This window comes from Leucopleurus acutus (genome assembly GCF_964270905.1).
Source record: "Leucopleurus acutus genome assembly, chromosome: 14".
Lineage (NCBI taxonomy): Eukaryota > Metazoa > Chordata > Mammalia > Artiodactyla > Delphinidae > Leucopleurus > Leucopleurus acutus.
Genome location: NC_139156.1, coordinates 18,946,332 through 18,972,058, shown reverse-complemented (window position 1 = coordinate 18,972,058; position 25,727 = coordinate 18,946,332). Strand labels below are relative to the sequence as shown.

General features: G+C 35.4%; 1 protein-coding gene across 2 annotated transcripts in view; it reads left to right on the top strand.

Moving 5' to 3' along the window:
• The window catches only part of SHOC2 (SHOC2 leucine rich repeat scaffold protein), a 113,148-nt gene that overhangs the window by 81,775 nt on the left and 5,646 nt on the right, over positions 1-25,727 (top strand). For both annotated transcript variants that reach the window (XM_082854669.1, XM_082854670.1), the window contains 4 exons: positions 388-525; positions 15,128-15,258; positions 19,489-19,677; positions 25,020-25,142. In XM_082854669.1, the coding sequence (XP_082710795.1) occupies positions 388-525; positions 15,128-15,258; positions 19,489-19,677; positions 25,020-25,142 (581 nt within the window). The remainder of the gene's footprint in view (positions 1-387; positions 526-15,127; positions 15,259-19,488; positions 19,678-25,019; positions 25,143-25,727) is intronic.

Sequence of the window (25,727 nt, the reverse complement as noted above, 5' to 3'; positions counted from 1 at the left end):
GTATCTGATATTATTGTGTTGAATTTGGTTTAAAAAATTAGTAAGCTCTTTTTGAAGTAATGGAATATACAAATGTAAATGTGGTTAAATTGGTTACTTAAGTTAAAAAAATATATAATATTGGTTGGTAATGATTTACAACCAACATTTTAACATTATCAGATGTCATTTTCCTTTTTTCTTTAGGTATAATTGACATATAACCTTATATTAGCTTCATAATTCAATGTTTGTAAAATGTCATTTTCAAATAACAGCTTCAAATTTTGTGTTTGACTTCTACTTTTTCAGAAAAAGTATAGTTATGATATAGAAAATGTTTTTCTTTCATTATTTAATATATTCTTTAAAAATTCTTATTAAATTTTTATGTTGGTCAATTTACAGGTGAATTATGTAACCTCATTACGCTGGATGTAGCTCACAATCAACTTGAACACCTTCCAAAGGAGATTGGAAACTGCACACAGATAACCAACCTTGACTTGCAGCACAATGAATTGCTAGACCTCCCAGATACTATAGGTATGAGAGGAGAAAGAAGATACTGTTCATCATTTATAGCTACTTGGACATTAAAATCCATTTTGATAATAAAAAATTAAAATTCAGGGTTGTCAAAGTGGTAAAACTTCTAAAAGACAGTATTTTAAAATCATTTTTTAATTTCCATTTCCAGGCAAAGAAAATAACTAAATTTTAGGAAATGATCTCAATTAAATTGTAAAGAAGATAGAATATTGAGTAATATGTATATGTTCTATATATAAATCTGCTTAAATTGCAGAATGGGTGCATTTTCTGTTTTTGCTTACTTCAGAATGTTGCATGCTCTTGTATAGGGTGCGGTCCCTTCTTTGCTAAAATAGACCACACTGAAAAATAAAATCATTGCTGTTTAGTTTTTAAAACATGGCCAGTATATTTTAAAGTTTGTTCATTGTAATATTGAGGGACTAAAAGATGTCTCAGAGTGCAAAATGTGTTTTGAAAGTGCATAGCCAAAGAACAGAAAGTTGGATTGCACTTACTCTGATGTGTTCCATATTTATATATTCTTGTTTCTTTTTCTAAATGACCCCAAATTTATACAAACAGTAGAGGGAATTTTTACATTAAAAAAATTACTCTATACTAAGTTTATATAATTTTGGTAATGAATATTTACAAGGTTCTCTTACTAAATCATTTGAGGCCTGTGATAATGTTATCTTTCTCCAGAAGGATTTTTGTTTGCTTCTCTCAGGTACCTAGGGTGACCACTTTATTCCATCTGTGTTCTAAGGTTTGTGATTTTTCTGGTCCCCCAAGTGATTCAGAGACAAGCGGCAGACTAATTGGAGGGTTGTTTTAATTCCGGTTTACCCCTTGTACTAGGGTGCAGCCCTGTAGGGTCTCAGTTGATATTGATTACTAGACTCCTCCCCCTTGGCAGGCTCTAGATTTTGACTTTTGGTGGAAACATGCTTTAGCCTTTCAGCTGCATCTTCTAGCTAGGAAAGCACTCTTGGGACAAAATCTTCTCCAGTGTTTTGCTTGTTTCTGGGTTCCCAGCTGGTTTCCAGTCTTGTTAGCTTTCTGGTTTTTGTTTTAGAAGTGTTTTTAGTTTTCTTCAATGGGAGGGGTTGCTTGAATTATCTAGTCTACCACTACTTGAAACAAGCCATTGTTATGGAATTTTTAAATAAGTTACAATAGACTGTCTTTGGTTAGATGACACCTGTTCACAGAAGAGTAATCTGAGACTTCTTCAGGATATAATAGCTAGCCATTAGAACCTATATCTTTCTGATTCTTGTCCCCTAGAGTCTAGAACAGACAGAAAAATACCAAATAAATACAAAATAAATGAAAAAAAAGTCATGGAAGACAGGACTAGAAGTTCTAGAAAGAGAATAGAGTAAGACAATGAAGAAGCTATAAAATATAATTTAATATTTCCCTGAACTTGACAAAAACCCAGATAATAAGATTGAAATTGCTTACCAAGAAGAAATAATGAAAAAACATACATTCTGGTAGAAGTTTTAAAAATTAGATTTACTTAATTAATTTTAACAAACAATATATTCATACATAATGTTATAAAACCTGTTTTTGTCTAGTTTCAGTTTCAGGGTAATCCTGGCCATATATAATAAGTTGGGAAGTACTCCCTTCTCTTCAATTTTTGCAACAGTTTGTATAAAATTGACATATTTCTTCCTTTAATATTTGATAAAATTAATTGGTAAAGCCACCTGGGTCAGGATTTTTCTTTGTTGGAATGTTTTTGAAAACAATTTCAATTTCTTTGATAGACATAGGGCTATTTAGGTTATCACTTTCTTTTTGAGAAAACTTGATCATTTGTGTCTTTCAAAGAATGTGTCCATTTCTTTTAAGTTGCCACATTTAATGGGCATAAAATTGTTCATAATATTCCATTATTATTTCAATATCTATAGAATCTGTGGTAATGCCATTTCTCTCATTCCTGATATTGGTAATTTATATCTTCTCTCTTTTTTTTTTCCCCTAATCAGTCTGGTTAGAGGTTTATCAGTTTTACCAGTTTTATTGATTGTCTCAAAGTATTGATTTTTCTCTATTCTTTCCTTGGTTTTTGTTTCATTGATTTCCACTTTGACCTTTCTTCTTCCCTTTCATCTGCTTACTTTGAGTTTTATTTGTTCTTTTTCTAGTTTCTTATGGCGGAAGATTGAGATTATTGATTTGAGACCTTTCTTCTCATACAGGCATTTAGTGCTATAAATTTTGCCTTACATACTGCTTTAACAACATCCCACAAATTCTGACATCTTGTGTTTTCTTTTTTGTTTTGTTCAAAATACTTTCTAATTTACCCTTTTGTTTTCTGTGATCTGTGTGTTATTTAAAAGTATGTTATTTAGTTCCCAACATCTGACAGTTTTCCAAGGGTTTTTCTGTTATTGATTTCTAGGTTAATTCCATTGTGGTCAAGAACATACTTTGTGTGACTTGAATCATTTAAATGTATTGAGACTTATTTTATGGTTCAGTGTATGGTCTATCTTGATAAGTGTTCCATGTGCAATTGAATGTGTATTCTATTTTTGTTGAGTAGAGTAATGTAGATGAGGCAATCAGTGAATTTATTCTACTACTTGCCCTTTTTGGTCTCTTTTCCTCCCAGTTTTTATTAGCTTTGTTGTTAGGACATGCAACATTTATGTTATGTCTTGTTATGCCAGTCTGTATTTTTATTTTAGTCATAATGTTCATCATCAATGCTGTTGCCATAATTGCCCAAGTCATTTCTTGGTTGGCTGAAGTCAATCTTGTAGTCGTTTTCTCAGAAATGGTTCATGAACAGTAGTTCCCTAGTTCTTGTATGTTTGTAACCTTTATACTTAAAGAACAGTTTGATGGATGTAAAAATCACTGGGTTCAACTACTTTTCCTTGAGCATTTTAGGAGAACTAGGAGGTAGCTCTGTTGTCTTCTGGAATTGAATATAAAGTATGAAGCCAGTCTAATTTTTTTTCCATTATAAGTGACTTAATCTTTGTGCCTGGCCACCCAAAGTGTTCTTTATTTCTAAAGTTCAAGAACTGTATTATATCTCACCACCCAAAGTGTTCTTTATTTCTAAAGTTCAAGAACTGTATTATATCCCAGGGCCCATTTCCCTGGGATACTCTGATCCAGTTCAACATATAGGTTTAATCTTTATTTCAGTATAGTTTTCTTAAATTACATATTGACATATTTACTTTGTGTTGTATGTTCTTACATTGAAATATGTCTAAATTTGCTTATTTTGAAAAACCAACTAATTTTAATAGTAAAGGAGGAAAGAAAGAATAATGCATTTTAACATGATCACTTTTCGGTGGAATGAAACATGAAAGCACTTTAGAAAAGAAACTTATAAAATTAAAGGCTTGCTCAGTCTTAGAAAAAAGTAAAGGTTGTTTACTCTAGCAAATCAGACAGGGGAACTGAAATTAAAGATGCTTGAAATGTTATAAAGTTATGTCCTTATCACTCTCATTGAGGGATAATTATTGTATATTTCTTAGGATATTATAGATGCATATACTTTATTGTTCCTTGAGCATATCAGCCAACTTCTAGCCTCAGGGTCTTTGTACTTCTCAGTTTCTCTGCTTAGAACTCTTTTCTCCTAAATATACACATAATTTCCTCTACTCTTTCAACTGATCATATGGATATATAGAGTTCTATAAAGGGCATGGTCATCAATCAGCCCTGTTCTTACTCTCAAATTATCTAACAATATTTTGTTATTTAGTATTTTATGCATGTGTCTGTTTTCCTGTCTTGTTAAATAACAATCAAAGAGGGATGCAATTAAAGTACTAAAATGAATAGTCTTGGCAAACAGAGATAGCATAGGTAGTGGAGGATGGTAAAATCATCCAGTTAGTAAGACTAGGGTGCTATGGATTCACTTCCTCTGACAAAGGGTAACTTCTCCATGTATCCTTCTTTCTCCTGGCTTTCTTAATTTTACATTTCTTTTCTCTCTTCTATCAGAAGTAATTCTTCTGTATTTCAAGTGTGTTTATTAATATGAAAACATTTGACTTCATTATTAATCTCTACCAGTTGACATATTATCTCAGAATAACACAGGTGCCTCACTTCTAGCACATTCTACATGGTCAGATTACAAATATGTATTGTAAATCAATGAGAACTGAAACATTAACAGTAATAAAAATTTAAATATCTCATTTATTTTTATATGCTTTGATAGTTGTCAGCAAACTAATACAGCTGTTATTCCAAGTAGTAGCAAAGTGAATAAGTATTGTTTATTGAAAGTTTTTATAATATTGTAGTCATTTATCATATACCATGTTTATTAAAATAATTATTTTGCCTTTCTCCATCCCTCTCATCCCCCATATTTTGATTGTATAGCGGAAGGTTGAGATTTGGTGAGAAATCAGAACATTTGGGTCTTGGTCTGTTACAAATCTCAGCAGTCATAATTGACCTTTGAGATCCTCCCTCTCATCTACTGGAGAAGAGCAATTCACCCCAAACCGTCAGTGGCAGACTTTTAGAATATAGTTCTCCTGATACTTTTCTTCTCTTTTCTGGACTGCTTCTTGAAAAGTATAACTTAAAATGAAAAACAACAACAAAAAATAACACCTATCCTGGAGAGTTGATGCTAGTCCCACAGAAGTTGCCGTGCTCTTTTCCCTGGTCTAAAGAAACTAGCCCTAAACTCACAATTGAAAAATCAAATCTTCTATCACCTTAAAATCACTTTTCCAAAAATCACTTTAATTCTTTGCCTTTTCTTTTTCTTGTAAGTAGACCCAGATATTTTAAACCCTCTCTTTATTTAACACAAATACTCCTAGAGTAGTTACCATTCTTTGGCAGCACGCACTGCCATTTACTTCCAGGCTGAGCAGTGCCAGGATCACTGACAACTCAGGATGTGAAGAAGAGGCAGAAGGAAATGGGGAGAGGGGCAGCTGGTTGCCGTTAAGTGAAAGAGCGCTTAAAAACATATTTAGAGTTTCTCTGATTTAACCATTAATCTGCCCTGTTGAAGAGTATAAAGTATATTCTTTTCATGTGAATATTTTCTAATTCAAGAATCAGCTATAAACTTAAGAAAATGTTAAGATTCATTATAGAGGTCGTTTTGTTTCAAGCTATGAACCTGATATCTTGAAGCCTTCTGAGGTCTCAGGTGGTTTTATGAAATCAGGGAGAGGAGGGTCTGAAGTAGGAAAAAATATTTTATTTTCTATTTCTTTTCAGAATGAGAGAAATAAGCAACAAGTCCTTGCCTTCAAGGCTGGAGCACAGAACAATTCACAGAGGTCTTTTTGTTGCAGTGGTCTCTGAAGAAATGTTACAGTAATTATGGTTATATCAACAAGCAGAGTTTTAGTGATTCAATTTTAGGTAATTACAGTGCTGCTTACATATAACAACTTGTTTGTTTGTTTTTTAATGGTGGCATTCTTTTGAGTTTTTAACTTTTAAGAATTTTTGTATAACTTTTCAGTTTATTTTCAGGTTCTCAGTTTAATGTTTCTGGAAAAAATTGTACCTTTGACATTATTTCATTGTTATAACTTGTGTGCCTTCTCTACTGATTTTTTGCTACTTTGTTAAAATAAGATAAAGACTATTTGAGGTAGAGTCTTACTCAAAAGACTAAATTAACCTAAAAATGCTGATTATATTTGCTGAAATTGAAAGCATCTAATTTTAACTCCTAGCCATTTGATGTTTCCATATTTTAAAAATCTGACAGCATAAGAAAGCAAGCTGTCAGAGCAGAACACAGAGCAACTTACAGTCAAAGTTAAGCACAACTGAATGCCAGTGATTGGCAGTGATCAGCCTACATTTATACACAGAAGCTCAGCAACGTTGATTTTATTTCTTAGTCACAATGGATCAATATTAAAGCAAGCTATGGCTTGATTTCTAGGTTGCAGTTTAGTTTGTGGTTAAAACCACTTATTGAAAGAGGTTAGAGTTGAAACCACTGCAGGGGGTGAATCACAGTAAATGCCAGACTTCTGATGTCAAGTTTTCTTCTGGCATAAGAAAGCGTTGATATTTTATCCTTACTTTTTTTCACCTCTTTTGTTTTGCTGGGAGTAACGGACTTTGACAAAATGTGGATGACTTCTTGAACATGCCATGCTCTCAAGAAAGTGACAGGTGCTTTGCAAATGTTAGTTTCTTCATCAGAATAGCATATTCTCATAGGTTACAATTTTTAAAGTTCATGCTCTTCTACACCACCCCCCCCCCAAAAAAAAGGAGAAAAGAAAAAAAATGTTTAGGAAAGTAGGAGGTATCATTTTTGTTTAAATAACCACTAGTTTTGGTACTAGATAATTTCATGTGGCATTTTCACTACTTCGTTTTCATTTTATAATTTTTATTTATTTTTTAATTAAAATTTTTTTTTTTTTTTTAGTTTTTTTGGCTGTGCCGCACGGCATGAGGGATCTTAGTTCCCTGACCAGGGATCAAACCTGTGCCCCCTGCAGTGGAAGCACCAAGTTCTAACCACTGGACCACCAGGGAATTCCCCATTTTGTAATTTTTAACTTCTAGAAACCTATTCTGACTTTAAAACTGAGAAGCTTATTTTGCTTTTGGAAGAGAAATTTCAGGAATGTGGTTCTATTTACTGGGTTTGTGAGTTGATAAGCATTTAGAATTTGGTTACCATACTAATCTTTGTTACCAGAGAAAGTTTTTGGGTTTCATTGAGAATAAAAATTGGTTAAAATATTGTATTCACCTACTTTTCTACTGTAAACAATTATTGAGGCATGTCAGTTGGTGGAGCAAAATTATGGGGACTTTCTGCTATTAATAAGCCCTTTCCTCTTCTGGCAGATTTCATAGACCCTTTGGTAAATGCTTCTGCCATTTTATTACAATGGAACAACTTTCTTTCATAGGGAAAGCAGTGGTATGAAGGAGAGAAAGGGATGAGCTTCTTTACTTCCAGTTCTTTTTTAAGATTGAGGCTCTTTTATCTTCAACTTTGTATAGCAAATTAAAATTTTATCAGAAGATTTTGACATTCTTTGTAGTCAGACATTATCACTGCTTGCAAGAAAATTTCCACCTTTACCAGCCTTGTAGCTATAGTGGCCGTGGGCACGGGATAGACAGGGATAAAATATTGATACCTTCCCTCCCTCCCCATTTTGAAAGGATATGAGTAAATGGCCGCTGTCCTTCAATTTTGGTGGGAATGAAATCGATATAGCCTAGTGGCACTGTCTTATCAAGATTTAAAATATCTATATCGGGGCTCCCCTGGTGGCGCAGTGGTTGAGAGTCCACCTGCCGATGCCGGGGACGCGGGTTCGTGCCCTGGTCTGGGAGAATACCACATGCCACGGAGCGGCTGGGCCCGTGAGCCATGGCCACCAAGCCTGCGCATCCGGAGCCTGTGCTCCACAACGGGAGAGCCACAACAGTGAGAGGCCCGCGTACCGCAAAAAAAAAAAAAATCTATATCTTTTGATACATCAGAAATATTTTCACATGTACGCACAGATATGTATTAGAATGTTCATTATAGAATTCCTTTTTAAAAATTAGAAACAAATGCTGTCAGTTGGGGAATGTTTAGATAATGGTGCACATTGTAGAATACAATGGTTAAATAAAATTAAGTATATCTGAATTTACTCACCAGAAAATATTTCTGTGACCTATTATATAGGGGGAAAAGTACGTAAAATGATCCCATTTATGTAAAAATAAACACGGAAACATTAAAAAAAATCCTGTATTTGTATATGTGTAAGTAAATGCTTACAGAAAGGTCTCAATAGGTACATATTAGACTACAAACCATGGTTCTCTGGGGAAGAGAGTAAGTTGCATGTATATATTTTGTAATTAAAAAATGATTTGGTGGGATGGGAGGAGTGCAAAGAGTTGGAAATGATTAGTTCGTTCTCCGATATCTAAAAATGGGCTGCGTAGACATTGGGTGTCTCAGAAAAAATTATTGCAGATATTTGTAGAAGAACTAATTTGTACTCAGACCAGACAAATCTGATATGTATTTTAAAACCATGTCCAGTTAACATCTGTGTTTCATAGACAGGCTATTTTATAAGATGAGAATGGGTCAAAGAAAAAATCTTTTTATGAACCTTTCATATAATTTTAAGTTTTTGCATCTTGTTCCTAATGGAAAGGAGGACAAAGTGAAATATTTTAGCTTCTATAATTATTAAGAAAGTATGAATGAGTGCCTGCTGTGTGCTTAGCACTGAATTCTGTGTGGAGACAGAAGTACATAGCAACCTCCCTTACTTAAAGGATTTTCAGTCTTTTGGGGGAGGTAACTAATCCATGAAACAACTAACAACATAAGACCAAATATAAGTAAATGCCAACGTATGATGAAAACAATGTGTGGCCATGAGTCCAGTTTATAGGGAAATCAATAAGGTCTTCATAGAATGGCCAGAGAAAGCTTCATGAACAAATATGCTGGACTCAGTATGGAATAGAAATGCATTCCATGAGCACAACAAGGACAGTCAAACAGCGTGGAGGCAAGAATGAACATATCATGGCTTCTGTGTCAGGAGGAAACAAGCTCACTGGAGCAGAGTCGATGAAATTCACAAAAAATGATTACTTGATAAGGAGCCAACTGAGTTTGATTCTAGCTCTGCCATTAATTCACTTTGCATATCTTATGCTAAAGTCTGTGCTGAGTACTCTCAGTTGGCTCTTACTGCTACTTCTTGGGTATCTTTCTTATCTCTTGTCTTTTTTATCAGAATGGCTATCTAAAACTTCAAACTACCATGCTCTGTTTTTCCACAACTTAGCTCATATCCTCACTGTATGGAGAAAACGAGCCTCACAATGTAAAATGTCCAAACATCTTGGTCTACATTAGTATAAAACTTCTCCAAAATGTAAAATATTCATTGAATAAAAGGCTGGTATAAAGATATCACAGTTTTTAAAAGTAAAATGACTTTAGAATTATAGACTTTTTCTTTATCAAAAGGGTGTTTTAAAATTACAAAATTATAGAAAATTAGGGAAATTATAGACAAGTTGACAGAAAAAAATTTAATCTTCCATAATTCTATCATGCAGAGATAACTGTTAGGGTTTTTTTGGTTGGTTTTTTTTTTTTTTTTGTGGTACGTGGGCCTCTCACTGCTGTGGCCTCTCCCGTTGTGGAGCACAGGCTCCGGACGCGCAGGCTCAGCGGCTATGGCTCACAGGCGTAGCCGCTCTGCGGCATGTGGGATCTTCCCGGACCGGGGCACGAACCCGTGTCCCCTGCATCGGCAGGCGGACTCTCAACCACTGCGCCACCAGGGAAGCCCTAACTGTTAGTTTTGGTGTGTTTTCCCCCACTCTTTTTGCATGCATGTGTTTTTTACAATGTTGAGGTAATAAAAAGCACGTGATTTTGTTATCTGGCTTTTTTCATTTAATATCGTAACTTAGTCTTTCACATCTTAAAGATTTTTGTAACATAATTTTAATAGGTACAGACTGTAACAGAATATAGAAATACCATAGAATAAAATCATGTTTTGAAGATCTGTTAGGTATCAGTCATTGTGCTAAGTATCTTACACACATTGTATTTAATCCTTAGAGTGACCCTGTCGGATAGGTGGCATTATCCCCACTTTATGAGTGAGGAGATAGACTCTTGTTAAATAAGTTGCCCAGGGTCACATAGATAATATAATATCCTTTGTTTTTTCTATTACACTGTGGTGCCTTCAATTTAAATAATTATTCATCTATTCTTGAACATATAGGTTGTCCCCATTTTTTGCTATTAGAAATATGACTATAATTAACATACTTCATCATAAAGCAGATTATTTTTTGCCATCCCAACTTCTAAGTAACATTTGTATCAAATTCAATGTCACAGTGCAGTGACAACAATAGTAAATATTATTCTTGCCCTTATTTCTGATCTCTAAATTCTCTGGAGCTTTGAAAAGTGACCCAGCCCTCTGCTTGTTTGTTTTTTTCTCCCCTTCCAAAATTGACACATCTCACTGGAGTGTCATCAGAAAGATACTAGTGAAGCATCCTTAGTTAATTTAGAAAACAATTTAAAGGCAAATTTAACTTGTCTTTGCTAAGTGGTAGTTTTTTTTTTTTTTTTAAACCCCACATTTGTTTATTTATTTATTTTTCTGGCTGTGTTGGGTCTTCGTTTCTGTGCGAGGGCTGTCTCTAGTTGTGGCAAGCGGGGGCCACTCTTCATCGCAGTGCGCGGGCCTCTCACTATCGCGGCCTCTCTTGTTGCGGAGCATAGGCTCCAGACGCGCAGGCTCAGTAGTTGTGGCTCACGGGCACAGTTGCTCCGCGGCATGTGGGATCTTCCCAGACCAGGGCTCGAACCCGTGTCCCCTGCAGTAGCAGGCAGATTCTCAACCACTGCGCCACCAAGGAAGCCCTAAGTGGTAGTTTTTATTGTTGCTTTTTAATTCAGTTTTCTGCCTGTTGGAATCTTAATTAATCATAAATAGCGAACTCTCGGCCCAGTTTCCAAGCACTGTTATAAGAAAGTAATATAAATGAGCATAGCATACCTCTGTAATAGTTCTAATTGCAGGAATTGAAATGGTTGCTAAGGTTTTTTTCACATTATAGTTGGCTAGACTTATGGTATAGAATTATCATAGTATTTTTTTAAAATATTTATTTGGCTGCACCGGGTCTTCATTGAGGCATGTGGGATCTTTAGTTGTGGCATGTGGGATCTTTAGTTGTGGCATGCAGGAGCTAGTTCCCTGGCCAGGGATCGAACATGGACCCCCTGCACTGGGAGCACAGAGTCTTAACCACTGGACCACCAGGGAAGTCTCCAGAGTATTTTTTTTTTTTCTGTACGTGGGCCTCTCACTGTTGTGGCCCCTCCCGTTGTGGGGCACAGGCTCCGACGCGCAGGCTCAGCGGCCATGGCTCACGGGCCCAGCTGCTCCACTGCATGTGGGATCTTCCCGGACCGGGGCACGAACCCGCGTCCCCTGCATCGGCAGGCAGACTCTCAACCACTGCGCCACCAGGGAAGCCCTCCCCAGAGTATTTTTGATAGCAATACTAACTCTTGAAAATGTAAAGGGTAAAAATTAGCTCCATTTAATCATTTCTTAGAACCTTGATCACTGTTTTCTTCAGCAAAAGGGAAGGATGCAAATGAGTATAACAGGATAAGGAATATGAGGCATGGTGACTGCCCTCCTAGGTTTTAAGGCTTAACTTATTCTATAGGCTAATATATATTTTCTGTAAATATTGAAGTAATGTTAGACATATCTAAGAAAGAAAATTATTCGTACAACAACTTTTTGAAAAATGGTCAAAGCAAAAAGAAAGAAATGGACAGACATCAGAAAGTGGCTGAAAGTTGAAAGGCATAAAAATATTTATCTCCAAAAAGTTAAGTGTGACACAGGCATCCACTTCTATACAGGCATACCTTGGAGACATTACAGATTCCATCTCAGACCAGCACAACAAAGCGAATATCACAATAAAGCATCACACAAATTTTTTGTTTCCCAGTGTATATAAAAGTTATGTTCATACAGTACTGTAGTCTATTAAGTGTGCAATAGCATTATGTCTAAAAAATGTACAAATCTTAATTTAAAATAGTTTATTGATAAAAAGTACTAACCATAATCTGAGCCTTAAGGATCTTGCCTTGGTCCTCATGGCTGCTGACTGATCAGGGTGGTGGCTGCTGAAACTTGGGTGGATGTGGCAGTTTCTTAAATCAAACCACATAAAGTTTGCTGCATTGACTGACTTTTCCTTTCATGCAGCATGTAATGGTATGTAATACCATTTTACCCACAATAGAGCTTCTTTCAAAATTGGAGTCAGTTCTCTCAAACCCCTGCCGCTGCTTTATCAATGAAAGCTTATGTAATATTCTAAATACTTTGTTGTCATTTCAACAGTCTTCACAGCATCTTTACCAGTAGAGTAGGTTCCACCTCCAGAAACCACTTTCTTTGTTCATCTATAAGAAGCAGTGCCTCATCTGTTAAAAGTCTTATCATAAGATTGCAGCAATTCAGTCACATCTTCAGGCTCCACTTCTAATTCTAGAAGTCTAGAGAGTCAGCCTGTCTGAAGCTTTGAAGCTAAGCATTGACTTCTCCTCTATAGCTGTGAAAGTTCTAAATGGCATCTTCAGTATAAGGCTGTTTTGTCTACATTGAAAACCTTGTTTAGTGTAGCCGCCTTCATTAATTATCTTAGCTGCATCTTCTGGATGAGTTGCTACAGCTTCTACATTAGCACTTGCTGGTTCACCTTGTACTTTTTTGTTCGTTTTTTTTTTGCGGTATGTGGGTCTGTCACTGTTGTGGCCTTTTCCGTTGCGGAGCACAGGCTCCGGATGCGCAGGCTTAGCGGCAATGGCTCATGGGCCCAGCCGCTCTGTGGCACGTGGGATCTTCCCGGACCGGGGCACGAACCTGCGTCCCCTGCATCGGCAGGCGGACCCTCAACCACTGCACCACCAGGGAAGCCCACCATGTACTTTTATGTATGGAGAGCTATCTCTTTTCTTAAACCTCATGAACCAACCTCAGTTAGCTTCTAACTTTTCTTCTGCAGCTTTATCACCTCTCTCAGCCTTCATAGAATTGAACAGAGTTAGGGCCTTGCTCTGAATTAGGCTTTGGCTTAAGGGAATGTAGTGGCTGGTTTGATCTTCTATCTGGACCACTAAAACATTCTTTACTTCAGCAATAAGGCTGTTTTCCTTTTCTATCATTCACGTGTTCACTACAGTAGCTCTTTTAATCTCCTTCAAGAACTTTTCTTTTGCATTCGCAACTTGGCTGACTGGCGCAAGAGGCCTAGCTTTCAACCTAGCTGTCCACATGCCTTTCTCACTAAGCTTAATCATTTCTAGCTTTTTATTTAAAGTGAAAGACATGCGACTCTAACTTTCACTTGGTTAGAGGTCACTGTAGGGTTATTATTGGCCTAATTTCAATATTGTTGTATCTTAGGGGAGAGGGAGAGAGACAGGGAAGCAGCTGGTAAGTGGAGCAGACAGAATACACACAGCATTTATCAATTTAAGTTCACCGTCTTAAATGGGTGCAGTTTGTGGCAACCCAAAACAATTATACTAGTAACATCAAAGACCACTGGTCAGGCTTCCCTGGTGGCGCAGTGGTTGAAAGTCCGCCTGCCGATGCAGGGGACACGGGTTCGTGCCCCGGTCCAGGAGGATCCCACATGCCACGGAGCGGCTGGGCCCGTGAGCCATGGCCGCTGGGCTTGCGCATCCGGAGCCTGTGCTCTGCAATAGGAGAGGCCACGGCAGTGAGAGGCCTGCGTACCGCAAAAACAAAAACAAAAATCACTGGTCATAGATCACCATAACAAGTATAATAATAATGGAAAAGTTTGAAATATAGCAAGAATTACTAAAATGGGACACAGAGACATTGAGTGAGCAAATGATGTTGGAGAATGGCACCAATAGACTTGTTCAATGCACGGTTGCCACAGACCTTCAATACATAAAGTTGCAGTATCTGTGAAGCACAATAAAGCAAAGTACAGTAAAATGAAGTATGCCTATAATTTCTAATACTGGTAATACTGTTTAATTTAAAACTAGAGGCTACATTTAACATTTTAACCTAGCCCAACTAAAAATATTATAGCAACAATTGCAATGTGGAATCAGAAAATAAATTAACCAGTCATTGCAAAGAAATACATTGAACTAAATTCTCATTACTCTTATCTTTTTTGCTATCAAAATGAACTTATTTTCTGATGTATATTTGGGAAATTAAATTTGATTTAAACCTTCTATGATAGCAGATATCATCATATTCATCCATGTAGCTTACATGTAGCTTGCCATGGGTCTTAGCAATAAAAGTAGAAAATGTCTATTTTTATGCTTTGCTTATTTTAGTTATTCAATAGTGGCTAATATGCTCAAGCTGGATATGTTTAGATAATAAGAGAGACTATAACTTCCACTTTTGTTTGTAAAAAATTACTTTGAGAAATTTTTTTACCATCAGGTCAACTTTTTAGAGAAATTTTGGAATGTTCATATTTAAATTCATGGAAAATATTGAACCTTTCTGATCTCACAAAATAGTTGTGCATCTTATATTTTAAATAATACCATTTTAGAAATTTGAAAATTTTTTCTTCAAAATTACATGTACATTTTTATATATAGCCACTTGTTCTGTATTGGATCACCATCACATAGATACAAATGGGATTAACTATTATAAATTTAAAATATTTACTACTTTGATGTTATTCAATTAGGCCTTATCTAAAGGTTATTTTTTTATTAAAGTATGACAATACTTTCCAATAATTGATTTTAAAAATTGACTTATAGCTGTGTATTTCATTATTTCTCTAAGAGGGCACGAAAGTGGTTTCAGTTTCATCCTAATTGATAGAGTGTAGTGTGCAGTTTCTTGGTACAAAAAGTTAAGGATCTTGCTGAAATAGTGCTTCAAAGTAATTCATAAATACTGCTTGATAGCCTGGGACAGTGACAGGCTCATCGGATTAAAAGAAATTCCCTTTTTTTGTGTGTTCACAGGAAACCTGTCCAGTTTAAGTCGTCTTGGTCTGAGATATAACAGACTGTCAGCAATACCCAGATCATTGGCAAAATGCAGTGCACTTGAAGAATTAAATTTAGAGAACAATAACATTTCTACTTTACCAGAGGTAAGAAGTGGATTACGGTAAACTCTTGAAACAAGCCTGCAAGATAATGAAGGGAAAACTAGTCAGTCTTTACAGCTGGGTAAATAATATGATGATTGAAATTGCTTAAATAATGGGTATGCTATGGACATATAGCCCACCACTAAGATAAAAATTCCGAAAAAGAAAGAGTAGATAAGATTATAGGAACAGAAAGGAAGGTGGAAAATCAGTGTTCTACTTTCCGCTTTAGTACCATGTAAATCTTTCTCATGTCATTTGGGACTTGACAATAAAAGCCATTGAGGAGAGGTTGTATAGCTGGTTTTAAAACTCAGCTACCCCACCCAGTTCAGTAATAAAAGAAAAAAGATATTGTAGAAAGATGATAAAAGAATGACTATATAGAATACACTACTTATTATCCAGATTAATATGAGCTGCAACATGCCTGTGACCCAAATTATTGCCCTGCTTATACAATAACATTAAATCCTGTTTAGCAATACCAGTCACCAGAATCTACTATTTTTTTAACACATTATTTTAAATTTGGGTTTTGTTGGTTCTGTTAGAAAAATATTTTCACTTTTGCGTAGAGATTAATTGGGCAAGATGCAATATTCTTTTCTAAATTGTTTTTCTCAACTTTATTATTTTTTACTCTTGCTATTTCTTCTTTTGCTACCTGCTGTTTTAGCATACCCAACAACTAGTAAGTTTGCTTGTAGTTATTCAAGCATAATATCTTACTGTAGTATTCTAACAAGCAAAAGAATGGAATTGTGGAGTTATTGATTGACCTTTGCAAAGTCTTTTTTCTCTAATAATTAAAACTATATAAGTAGGCCTATTATGTTTAGATTATTACTAATTTTCCCATCTGTGTGTGTGTGTATTTGAATTAAGAATAAAGGTGCTTTGGATGAATGTTTTTCAGATATATGCTTTGATTTATAATGAACAATTTGAGTAGGTGAGGCTCTAGGTTTGTAGCAATTATTTTATCAAATAAATTTATTTAATTAATTTGTTTCTTAGGCATACAAAATAAAGTAGCACCTATAATCTAGATGCTTGCGTTTTCAGAAAAAACTTGGTCAGAGTACAAAAATGAGTTTCCCAGGATTGTAGTTTCTAGTCTGGACCAGTTCACTAAAACTACTATGACAGTATATCACCTGTGTCAAAAGAGTACTATTGTTAGTAGTAGTTTAAGTGGGATAAGGATTAGAATCCACAGATTGTAGATATCGCCCTGACAGCTAGACTGTTTGGATTTTTTAATTTCTGTGATGTTGGTAATTTACAGTGATCAGAATGGGTGAGGTTCTACTGTTTAATGTCATCCTCTTTTTAACAGTAAGTCATATCCATAATAAGGGAAATAATTAGCATATTAATTAGACCTTGTTGGGATTTTTTTAGGATGTGATTTGTGAGCTTAAGTAAGACTGACTGCTTTTACAATGTCAATATGCCTAAATATAAAGACTGGGTGTATATCAAGTTTCATCAAGTGAGAAATTTTAATATTTATTTATATATCCAGTCTTATTGTTACTGAAGGGAAACATAGTTATTGGAAACCTCTTAGGATAAAGACACGTGCTAAGTATATAATATTTTGTTACTGAAATAAGTTAGGATTTTTTTTTTTGATAAGAGAATTATAAAGAAGACAGCTCTCTTCAGTCTGGCTGTGGAAGAAAGGGTGTATGTGTATTTAAACAGGCCTGTTTTCAGATAGAGAAGCTATGGGGGAAATCCTTGATTGGTCTTGTTCAAATATTGGAAAACATTGTTTTATTTAAAAGTAGTCTATGTGCTTTGGAAGTAGTGTATTCTTAATGCAAATGTGTAATTATCTGCATTTATAATCACAATAAGAAAAATAATAAAATCCATTAAACAGCACTTAGACGTTCAAGCTGGCAAGAAAAATCAGGAAAGTGGTTTTCACTGGGGGCGCATTATGTTGCTGAAATCAGAGCTGGCAAAATGACTACTTTTCCATTTGAAGATTGTCTGAAAATGGACTAGTTTTAATGTAGACGTAAACACAAAAGGAGAAAGAACTTAATGAATTTAAGCACATATACTCAAGGCATAAGGCTAGGAGCTCTACATGTATTATTCCATTTACATCTTCACTATAATCCTACTAGTTATTGGGGTAGTCTCATCAAATAGGGAAATAAGACTTAAGAAAAGTCATGTTTTTGGCCAAATTTGTCACGCTTAAATTTTTTTTCTGGAAATATGTTGAGAGATGTATTATCTAATTAATTCACCAAAGATCACAAGGCTGGTAAGTAGAAGATGTGAGATGGGAACCCAGATGTGCCTGACTCTAAAGCAATGATAAGCAACCCCAAAGCTTCATAGCATGACCTAAGAATGGAAAGGTTGGAGAGCTGCATTCTTGTTGCCCCTTTTCAAATATCCTCAGGTGTTAACATTTTTTCATAAAAGAATATCAATTCAATAAAGTAAGTCAGCTCTAAGAATAATAAAAATAACATTTTTGCCATGAGACTCAATAGAACTCCTTTATTTACAGTGGAGTAGGATGTAGACATTTTCCCTGAATTGACTGCCATGAAAGTTTTCTCTTTCTCTATTCTTTCTTTTTTCTGTGTATAGCAGTTGACAAATGTTGAGTAGCTTATTCGTGTTCATCATAAAGGACAAGTTTCAGTTCACTTCACTAATTATAACTTCAATTATATAGTTATTTTTTTCCTTCAGTGGGCCTTGCAAATCACAGCTGACACTTCAGGTACTAAGTGTTCAGTTTCCTCATGGTGGATAGCCAAAATTAGAACATTATTTAAAACACACACCTCACAACGTTTGTTTTCTCCTTGCTTGGGCCTTTACATCAATCCAGAATATTTTCTTCTGCTTCTCTGAGTATTTAAAATTTTTTTTCATCCTTTAAGATCTGGCACACTCTCAGACTCTCAGCCTTCTTCCTGCTTTTCTGGTTATTCCAGTATTTATTCTTTTCTTTGAATTTAAATAAAGAAGTGACTTAAAATTTGAGCACTTATTATAATGGGAGGTATTGTAAAGCTGTTTATATATTTTTATTTCTTTAAAAAAAACTCTATTATAGCCTATAAAATAAGGCATCATCATTTTACAAATGAATAAAACTAGTGTTCAGAGAAATAACTTGCCCAAAGTCACAAGCTACTAAAAGATAGGGCCAGGATATAAAACTGCTTTATAGCCTGTACCAGTGTTTCTCAGACATTAATGAGCATACAGATTACCTGGGAATCTTAAGACTCATATTATGATTCTGTAGGAGTGGGGCCTAAGAGTCCTTATTTCTAGCATGCTCTCAGGGGATTCTGATGCTGCTCTTCCTTGAGCCAGACTTTGAATAGCAAGAGCCTATTCTGTATACTTTATTACTGATTATATACAGTTATATATTATTTTCTTTTTCCTTTCTGTGTGCTTTATTTCTCTAAGTGGGATTTAGTCTTCTTAATGGCAGAGACTCTTTTATAACACCTAGCACTGTGGTTACATGGTGGGAGACTGAAGTAAGAGGGAATATGGGGTTATATGCTAAGTAAATAGTTGTTTGGTAGATGTATATTCCCTCAGAAATTTACTGTATGGAAAAGCAATATATAATATGAGGAAGTATATTATCTTCTGAATTTAATATTCCTCAAAGGAACATTTAAATTACTGAATGACACATTACTCTGTGCTAAGCATTATATTAACCTTAGTAATAATTTAGAGATAGGTACTTAACTAAGACCTGGATAGGATTGATCACATAGCAGGTGGCAGAGTCAGGACTCAGACCCAGGACTGTCTGATACCAATGTTTCTGCTTTTATAGAGGTCTAAAACTAGCCACTCATGAAACACCTCTTACCCACAGCTATATTTTCTTTACCCTGTAGACTGTTTTAAATAAATTAAAGCCAAAGAATAAAAATCAAGAGATTTAATATAAATAAATGAATTTCCTGTTTCTTTGTAAAGTCTGGAAATCTGACTACATTGGCTCCACATTCCTGCAAGGCAACAGTTAGCTAGAGCTGAGTAGTGAGTGACTTTCCTCTAGATGAGGCATCACAGAACCGGTCCAACCGGTCTCTGTCATTTGTTACCTGCAAGGCCCTTTGAGGCATTTGTTTGGGACTGCTGCTCTGTACTCTACAGAATAAGTCTTGTTACAGTTCTAATTCTTATGTTTATTTCATTTTTTTTTTACAGAGTCTTTTATCAAGTCTTGTGAAACTGAATAGTTTGACCTTAGCTAGAAACTGCTTCCAGTTATATCCAGTAGGTGGTCCATCTCAGTTTTCCACCATCTATTCCCTCAACATGGAACACAATCGAATCAACAAAATCCCATTCGGAATTTTCTCCAGAGCAAAAGTATTAAGTAAGCTGAATATGAAGGTAAGCCTCTATTTGTATTAGGGGAAAATAACTACTATGACTAGTACTTCTAATATTTATGGTTTATCAGAATGGGTACTTGTTTCTTGCTGATGAGAATCTAAACTGATAATAAGGATATTTCAGGACAATTTGTGTTAGACAACAAATAGCTTAGAACCATGCAATATCCTTAGCAGTTTGAATAATCATGAATATCCGTAAAGCATAGTTGTAGGGATATTTATTGCAGAGCTTTCCATTTAACTGGTACCAACTTATTGAAATTAATAGGGATTTCATTTCTTAAAAGTACTATATCTTCAGTGAAATAATATGAAGCAATTACAAATAATACTCTAGTGTAGAAGAATATTAAATACCAGTTGAAATATTCTCAATTTACTAAGTAGGAAAAAGTTAAGCATGTAAAGATTCTCTTTGTACACATTGTTTTTAAAAGCTGTTTTTAATGTGTTCAATTATATATTAAATATCTATAGATTTATATGCATACATACAGCCAGTGTTTACTAAAATATAATGTTTATCTTTGAATATCAGAATTATTTATGGGTGATCTCTTTTTTTTTTATCTTTTTTATTGAGGTATAATTGACCTCCAACATTATATTAGTTTCAGATGTACAACATAATGATTCAGTATTTGTATATATTGTTAAATGATCACCACAGTAGGTCTAGTTAAAATCCATCACCATACATAGTTACAGAATTTTTTTTTCTTGTAATGAGAACTTTTAAGATTTACTCTCTCATCAACTTTCAAATATGCAATACAATATTATTAACTATAATCATCATGCTGTACTTTTGACTCTCTTCATCCATTTCATCTACCCTCTACCCCCTGCCTCTGGCAACCACCAATATGTTCTTTTTCTCTCTGAGCTTGGTTTTTGTTATTGCTGTTGCTTGTTTGTTTTTTTTGGATTCCACATATAAGTGAGATCATATGGTATTTTTCTTTCTTTGTCTGACTTATTTAGCATAATGCCTTCAAAGTCCATCCATGTCCTCACAAATAACAAGGTTTTTATACTTTTTTATGACTGGATAGTATTCCATTGAATATATATACCACATCTTGTTTATCCATTGATTCATTGGTGGACACTTAGGTTGTTTCCATATCTTGGCTGTTGTAAATAATGTTGCAATGAACATAAAGGTGCATATTTATTTTTGAGTTAGTGTTTTTGTTTTCTTTGGGTAAATACATTGGAGTAGAAATGCTGGATCATATGGTAATTCTCTTTTTAATTTTTTGAGGAACCTCCATACTGTTTTCCATTGGGACTGCACCGATTTACATTCCCACCAACAGTGCAGAAGGATTCCTTTTTCTCCACATTCTCACCAACACTTGTTATTTCTTGTCTTTTTGATAATAGCCATTCTGACAGCAGTGAAGTGATATCTCATTATGGTTTTGATTTGCATTTCCCTGATAATTAGTGATATTGAGTACATTTTCATGTATCTGTTGGCCATCTGTATGTCTTCTTTAGAAAAATATCTATTCAGATCCTGTGCTCATTTTTTTTTTTTTTTGCGGTATGCGGGCCTCTCACTGTTGTGGCCTCTCCCGTTGCGGAGCACAGGCTCCGGACGCGCAGGTTCAGCAGCCATGGCTCACGGGCCCAGCCACTCCACGGCATGTGGGATCTTCCCAGACCGGGGCACGAACCCACGTCCCCTGCATCGGCAGGCGGACTCTCAACCACTGCGCCACCAGGGAAGCCCCTGTGCTCATTTTTAATTGGACTGTTTGGGGGTTTTTTTGCTGTTGAGTTGTATGAGTTCTTTATATATTTTGGATATTAATCCCTTGTCAGATAGATGATTTGCAAATATTTTTTCCTAACGGGTGATTTTTAGTTTCTTTTTACTTGTCTGTATTCTCTACAGTGAATGAATTTCACATTTGTAATAAGAAAAAGGAATTTTATTGCAAAAGGAGGAAAGAAATGAAAAATGATTTGTCCAGTGATTTAATTTGTAGTGAACAAACTTTAGGCCCACAGGTAATAATAATTGGCCACATAAGTAATTCATGGCTGAGGTAGGAATCCAGGAAGCGTAGATTTCCTGCTTTCAGGTATAGTGTTCTTTATATTGTATCATACTACATCCTTTTGTCTTTGAACCATTTCAGAATAATTGTGGTTCTTTAAACTACAGTCTAATTGTATAATTTTTAATTCTATGTATACTTCTTCATAAGTATATGTATCTTTTATAATTGTTTGGAAGTATATAATAAGTGAACCAGTGGAAGTTCAAAATAGTCTTATAATCTTAAACAAGTAAAATGTACTGTTAACTAGTCTGGTTATATGAGGTTTACCAGTGGTAATGGCATTAGTTCTGAATGTTCAATTTGTAATACGAGGCTTAGACAGCAGTCCAGGTATTCATTTGGTGAAACATTTTCTTTAAAATAAATTTATTCATTTATCTATTTTTGGCTGCACTGGGTCTTCATTGCTGCACACGGACTTTCTCTAGTTGCAGCGAGCGGGGGCTACTCTTTGATATTGTGCACAGGCTTCTTATTGCAGTGGCTTCTCTTGTTGCGGAGCACGGGCTCTAGGCACACAGGCTTCAGTAGTTGTGGTTCACAGGCTCTAGAGCACAGGCTCAGTAGTTGTGGCACATGGGCTTAGTTGCTCCATGGCATGTGGGATCTTCCCGGACCAGGGCTCGAACCCTTGTCCACTGCATTGGCAGGCGGATTCTTAACCACTGCGCCACCAGGGAAGTCCCATTTGGTTAAACATTTTTATGGATGTTATGTTATTGTAATATGTTAGCTTGGAAAAGCTTGCTGTTTTCAGTGAAATGATAAAAAAAATTGCATAGAGCTTTGAAATTAATTTTTCTTCAAAATCGAGACAAATGGTTAACAAAACATTTTCTTGAAAGAAGTCAGAATGATGCCTGACATTCTCCTCCTCACATAAGCATCAGTAGTAAATTTTTTTAATGAAAATGCTTTATCGTGCTAATAACTATCAGTAGTTTGGGCATAGGTAGATAAGAAGTTTAAATAGGTAATAAGTTTAAATATTATAATAAAAGAAAAACTTGGCTTTCAAATGTATGTTTGCTACTTGGGATTTCTCTTACGGATGATTTTGTGTAAAATGAGATCAGTAATTAATGTACATTGCAGAAAAAATTTTAAATACAGATGAACAAAAAGGACATAAAATTTTAAAATTCCACTGCTGTTAATAAATTGGCACATATCATTGATACCCAACTGGGACAGGGAATACTGATGGTCCCATCTCAGTCCCAAAATACCCTGAGCACACAACAGTGTGGTAAGAGTTGTTTTATAAGTGAATATGAGGAAGCGGAGAAAAAAAACTAATGAATCACTGGCATGTATTTCACTCTATTTTCTGTGTATAGCTATATCTAATTTTTAAATAAAATTAGAATCACAGTGTTTCATCATTTGTTTTTATTATTTAATGATAAGTATGTTTTTACCATCTTTTCGTATGGATTTTTAAAGTAAAATCATGGATACTTAGTGTTTTAATGATTTAATTTGCTGTCTTATTACAACTTTTTTCCTCTCCTCCTTTATTGTTCAGCATCTCTAGAATTGCTGAGCTTATCTGGATTCCTTGTGGGCTATAGTTAGATATGTCTTCTTCCATTGTGCTCATGAACATTCAGATTTTATTCAGTGATTTCTATACATTACTGTGAAGTGAGGAAAACATTATATTTATCACTGGGACCTTTGAAATCTCAAGTGTTCATCTGTATAGTGTATTTTTCCATATCCAACACAGATAATCGCATAGGGAACAAACTTCTAGTTTAGACTTAAAAATAAAAACCTAATTACTGTTTGAAAAACTTTGGAGGCTTAGAGTTTTTGTTCCTTTTCTTTTCTTTCTATTGGGTGGGCCAGAAGGTTCGTTCGGTTTTTTCCTTAAGATGGCTCTAGTAGCACTTAGTTGTCTTTAACTTCATTCAAAACAATTTTGTTAGATTGTGTGTGACAGCTGTCATATCATTGTGCATTTAAAAAAAGACTTACCAAAATTGGTGAATTTTTGTGTAGCCATTTTAATATTGAAGAATAAGAAGAATATTGAAAAAAGCAACATTTTTGGCATATTATGCTTTATTATTTCAAGAAAGGTAAAAATGCAACTGAAATGCAAAAAGAAGATTTGTTCAGTGTATGGAGAAGGTGCTGTGACTGCTCGAACGTGTCAAAAGTGGTTTGCGAAGTTTCATGCTGGAGATTTCTCGCTGGACGATGCTCCACGGTCAGGTAGACCAGTTGAAGTTGATAACGATCAAATTGAAACAATAATTGAGAACAATGAACATTATATTATGCGGGAGATAGCCGACATACTCAGAATATCCAAATCAAGCATTGAAAATAATTTACACCAGCTTGGTTATGTTAATCGCTTTGATGTTTGGGTTCCACATAAGTTAGGTGAAAAAACCTTCTTGACCATATTTCCACATGCGATTCTCTACTGAAACGTAATGAAAATGTTCCCTTTTTAAAACAAATTGTGATGGGCGATGAAAAGTGGATAGTGTACAATAATGTGGAATGGAAGAGCTCATGGGGCAAACAGAATGAACCACCACCAACCACACCAAAGGCTGGTCTTCATCCAAAGAAGATGATGTTGTGTATATGGTGGGATTGGAAGGGAGTCCTCTATTATGAGCTCCTTCTGGAAAACCAAATGATTAATTCCAACAAGTACTGCTCGAAGTTAGACCCACTGAAGGCAGCACCTGACGAAAAGCGTCTAGAATTAGTCAACAGAAAACGCATAATCTTCCATCAGGATAACGCAGGACTGCGTGTTTCTTTGATGACCAGGCAAAAGCTGTTACAGCTTGGCTGGGAAGTTCTGATTAATCTGCTGTATTCACCAGACATTGCACCTTTGGGTTTCCATTTATTTCGGTCTTTACAGAATTCTCTTAATGGGAAAATTTTCAATTCCCTGGAAGACTGTAAAAGGCACCTGGACCAGTTCTTTGCTCAAAAACATAAAAAGTTTTGGGAAGATGGAATTATGAAGTTGCCTGAAAAATGGCAGAACTTAGTGGAACAAAAGGGTGAATACGTTGTTCAATAAAGTTCTTGGTGAAAATGAAAAAATGTGTCCTTTATTTTTACTTAGAAAACCAAAGATGCTTTTTGGCCCATCCAATATATTTAGACATCAAAAAAGGGAATGACTTTTTCTGTTTAAGAAATCTCTTTCTATAGGGAGGTACATATGGTGCTTTGTTTTTGTGGTTTTACCTTGAATGCTTCTTTTTATCTTTGTCAGGACAATCAGTTGACATCACTTCCCTTGGATTTTGGAACTTGGACCAGTATGGTAGAATTGAATTTAGCTACAAATCAGCTCACGAAGATCCCTGAGGATGTGTCTGGTCTTGTTTCTCTTGAGGTGAGTATAAAAGAGCATCTAGAACTCCTTAGACTCTTCCACAGTTTTCTCACTTGTGAAGTTTCCAGTTAAACAGTTTCTAAGTGGGTGAAGATCATAATTACCGGGGTTGGCCAAAAAGTTCGTTCGGGTTTTTCTGTAAGATGTTACGGAAAAACCCGAACGAACCTTTTGGCCAACCCAATAGAAATGTTAGTGCTCTCGGGACTTCCCTGGCAGTCCAGTGGTTACAACCGTGTGCTTCCAATGCAGGGGGCATGGGTTCCATCCCTGGTCTGGAACTAAGATCCCACATGCCATGCAGCATGGCCATAAATAAATAGATAAAGTCCAGATTTAATCAGTTAAGAAAAAGAAAAGAAAAGAAATGTTAGTGCTCTCTTAAACATGCAGCCCTATTAGGATGATGAAGTGTTGACTTAATCTGGGCTCAATGCTTTTGAATTACTCTTGCCCACTAAAAGTTGGTAGGTTTGAATGCTATAAAGTATCTTTGAAAGAAAGGGTCTCTAAAACTTAGCATCTTTTAGAACATATTTTTTTCTTAGCTCTGTTTAAGAATGTTGCACCATTGTCCTCTAAAAT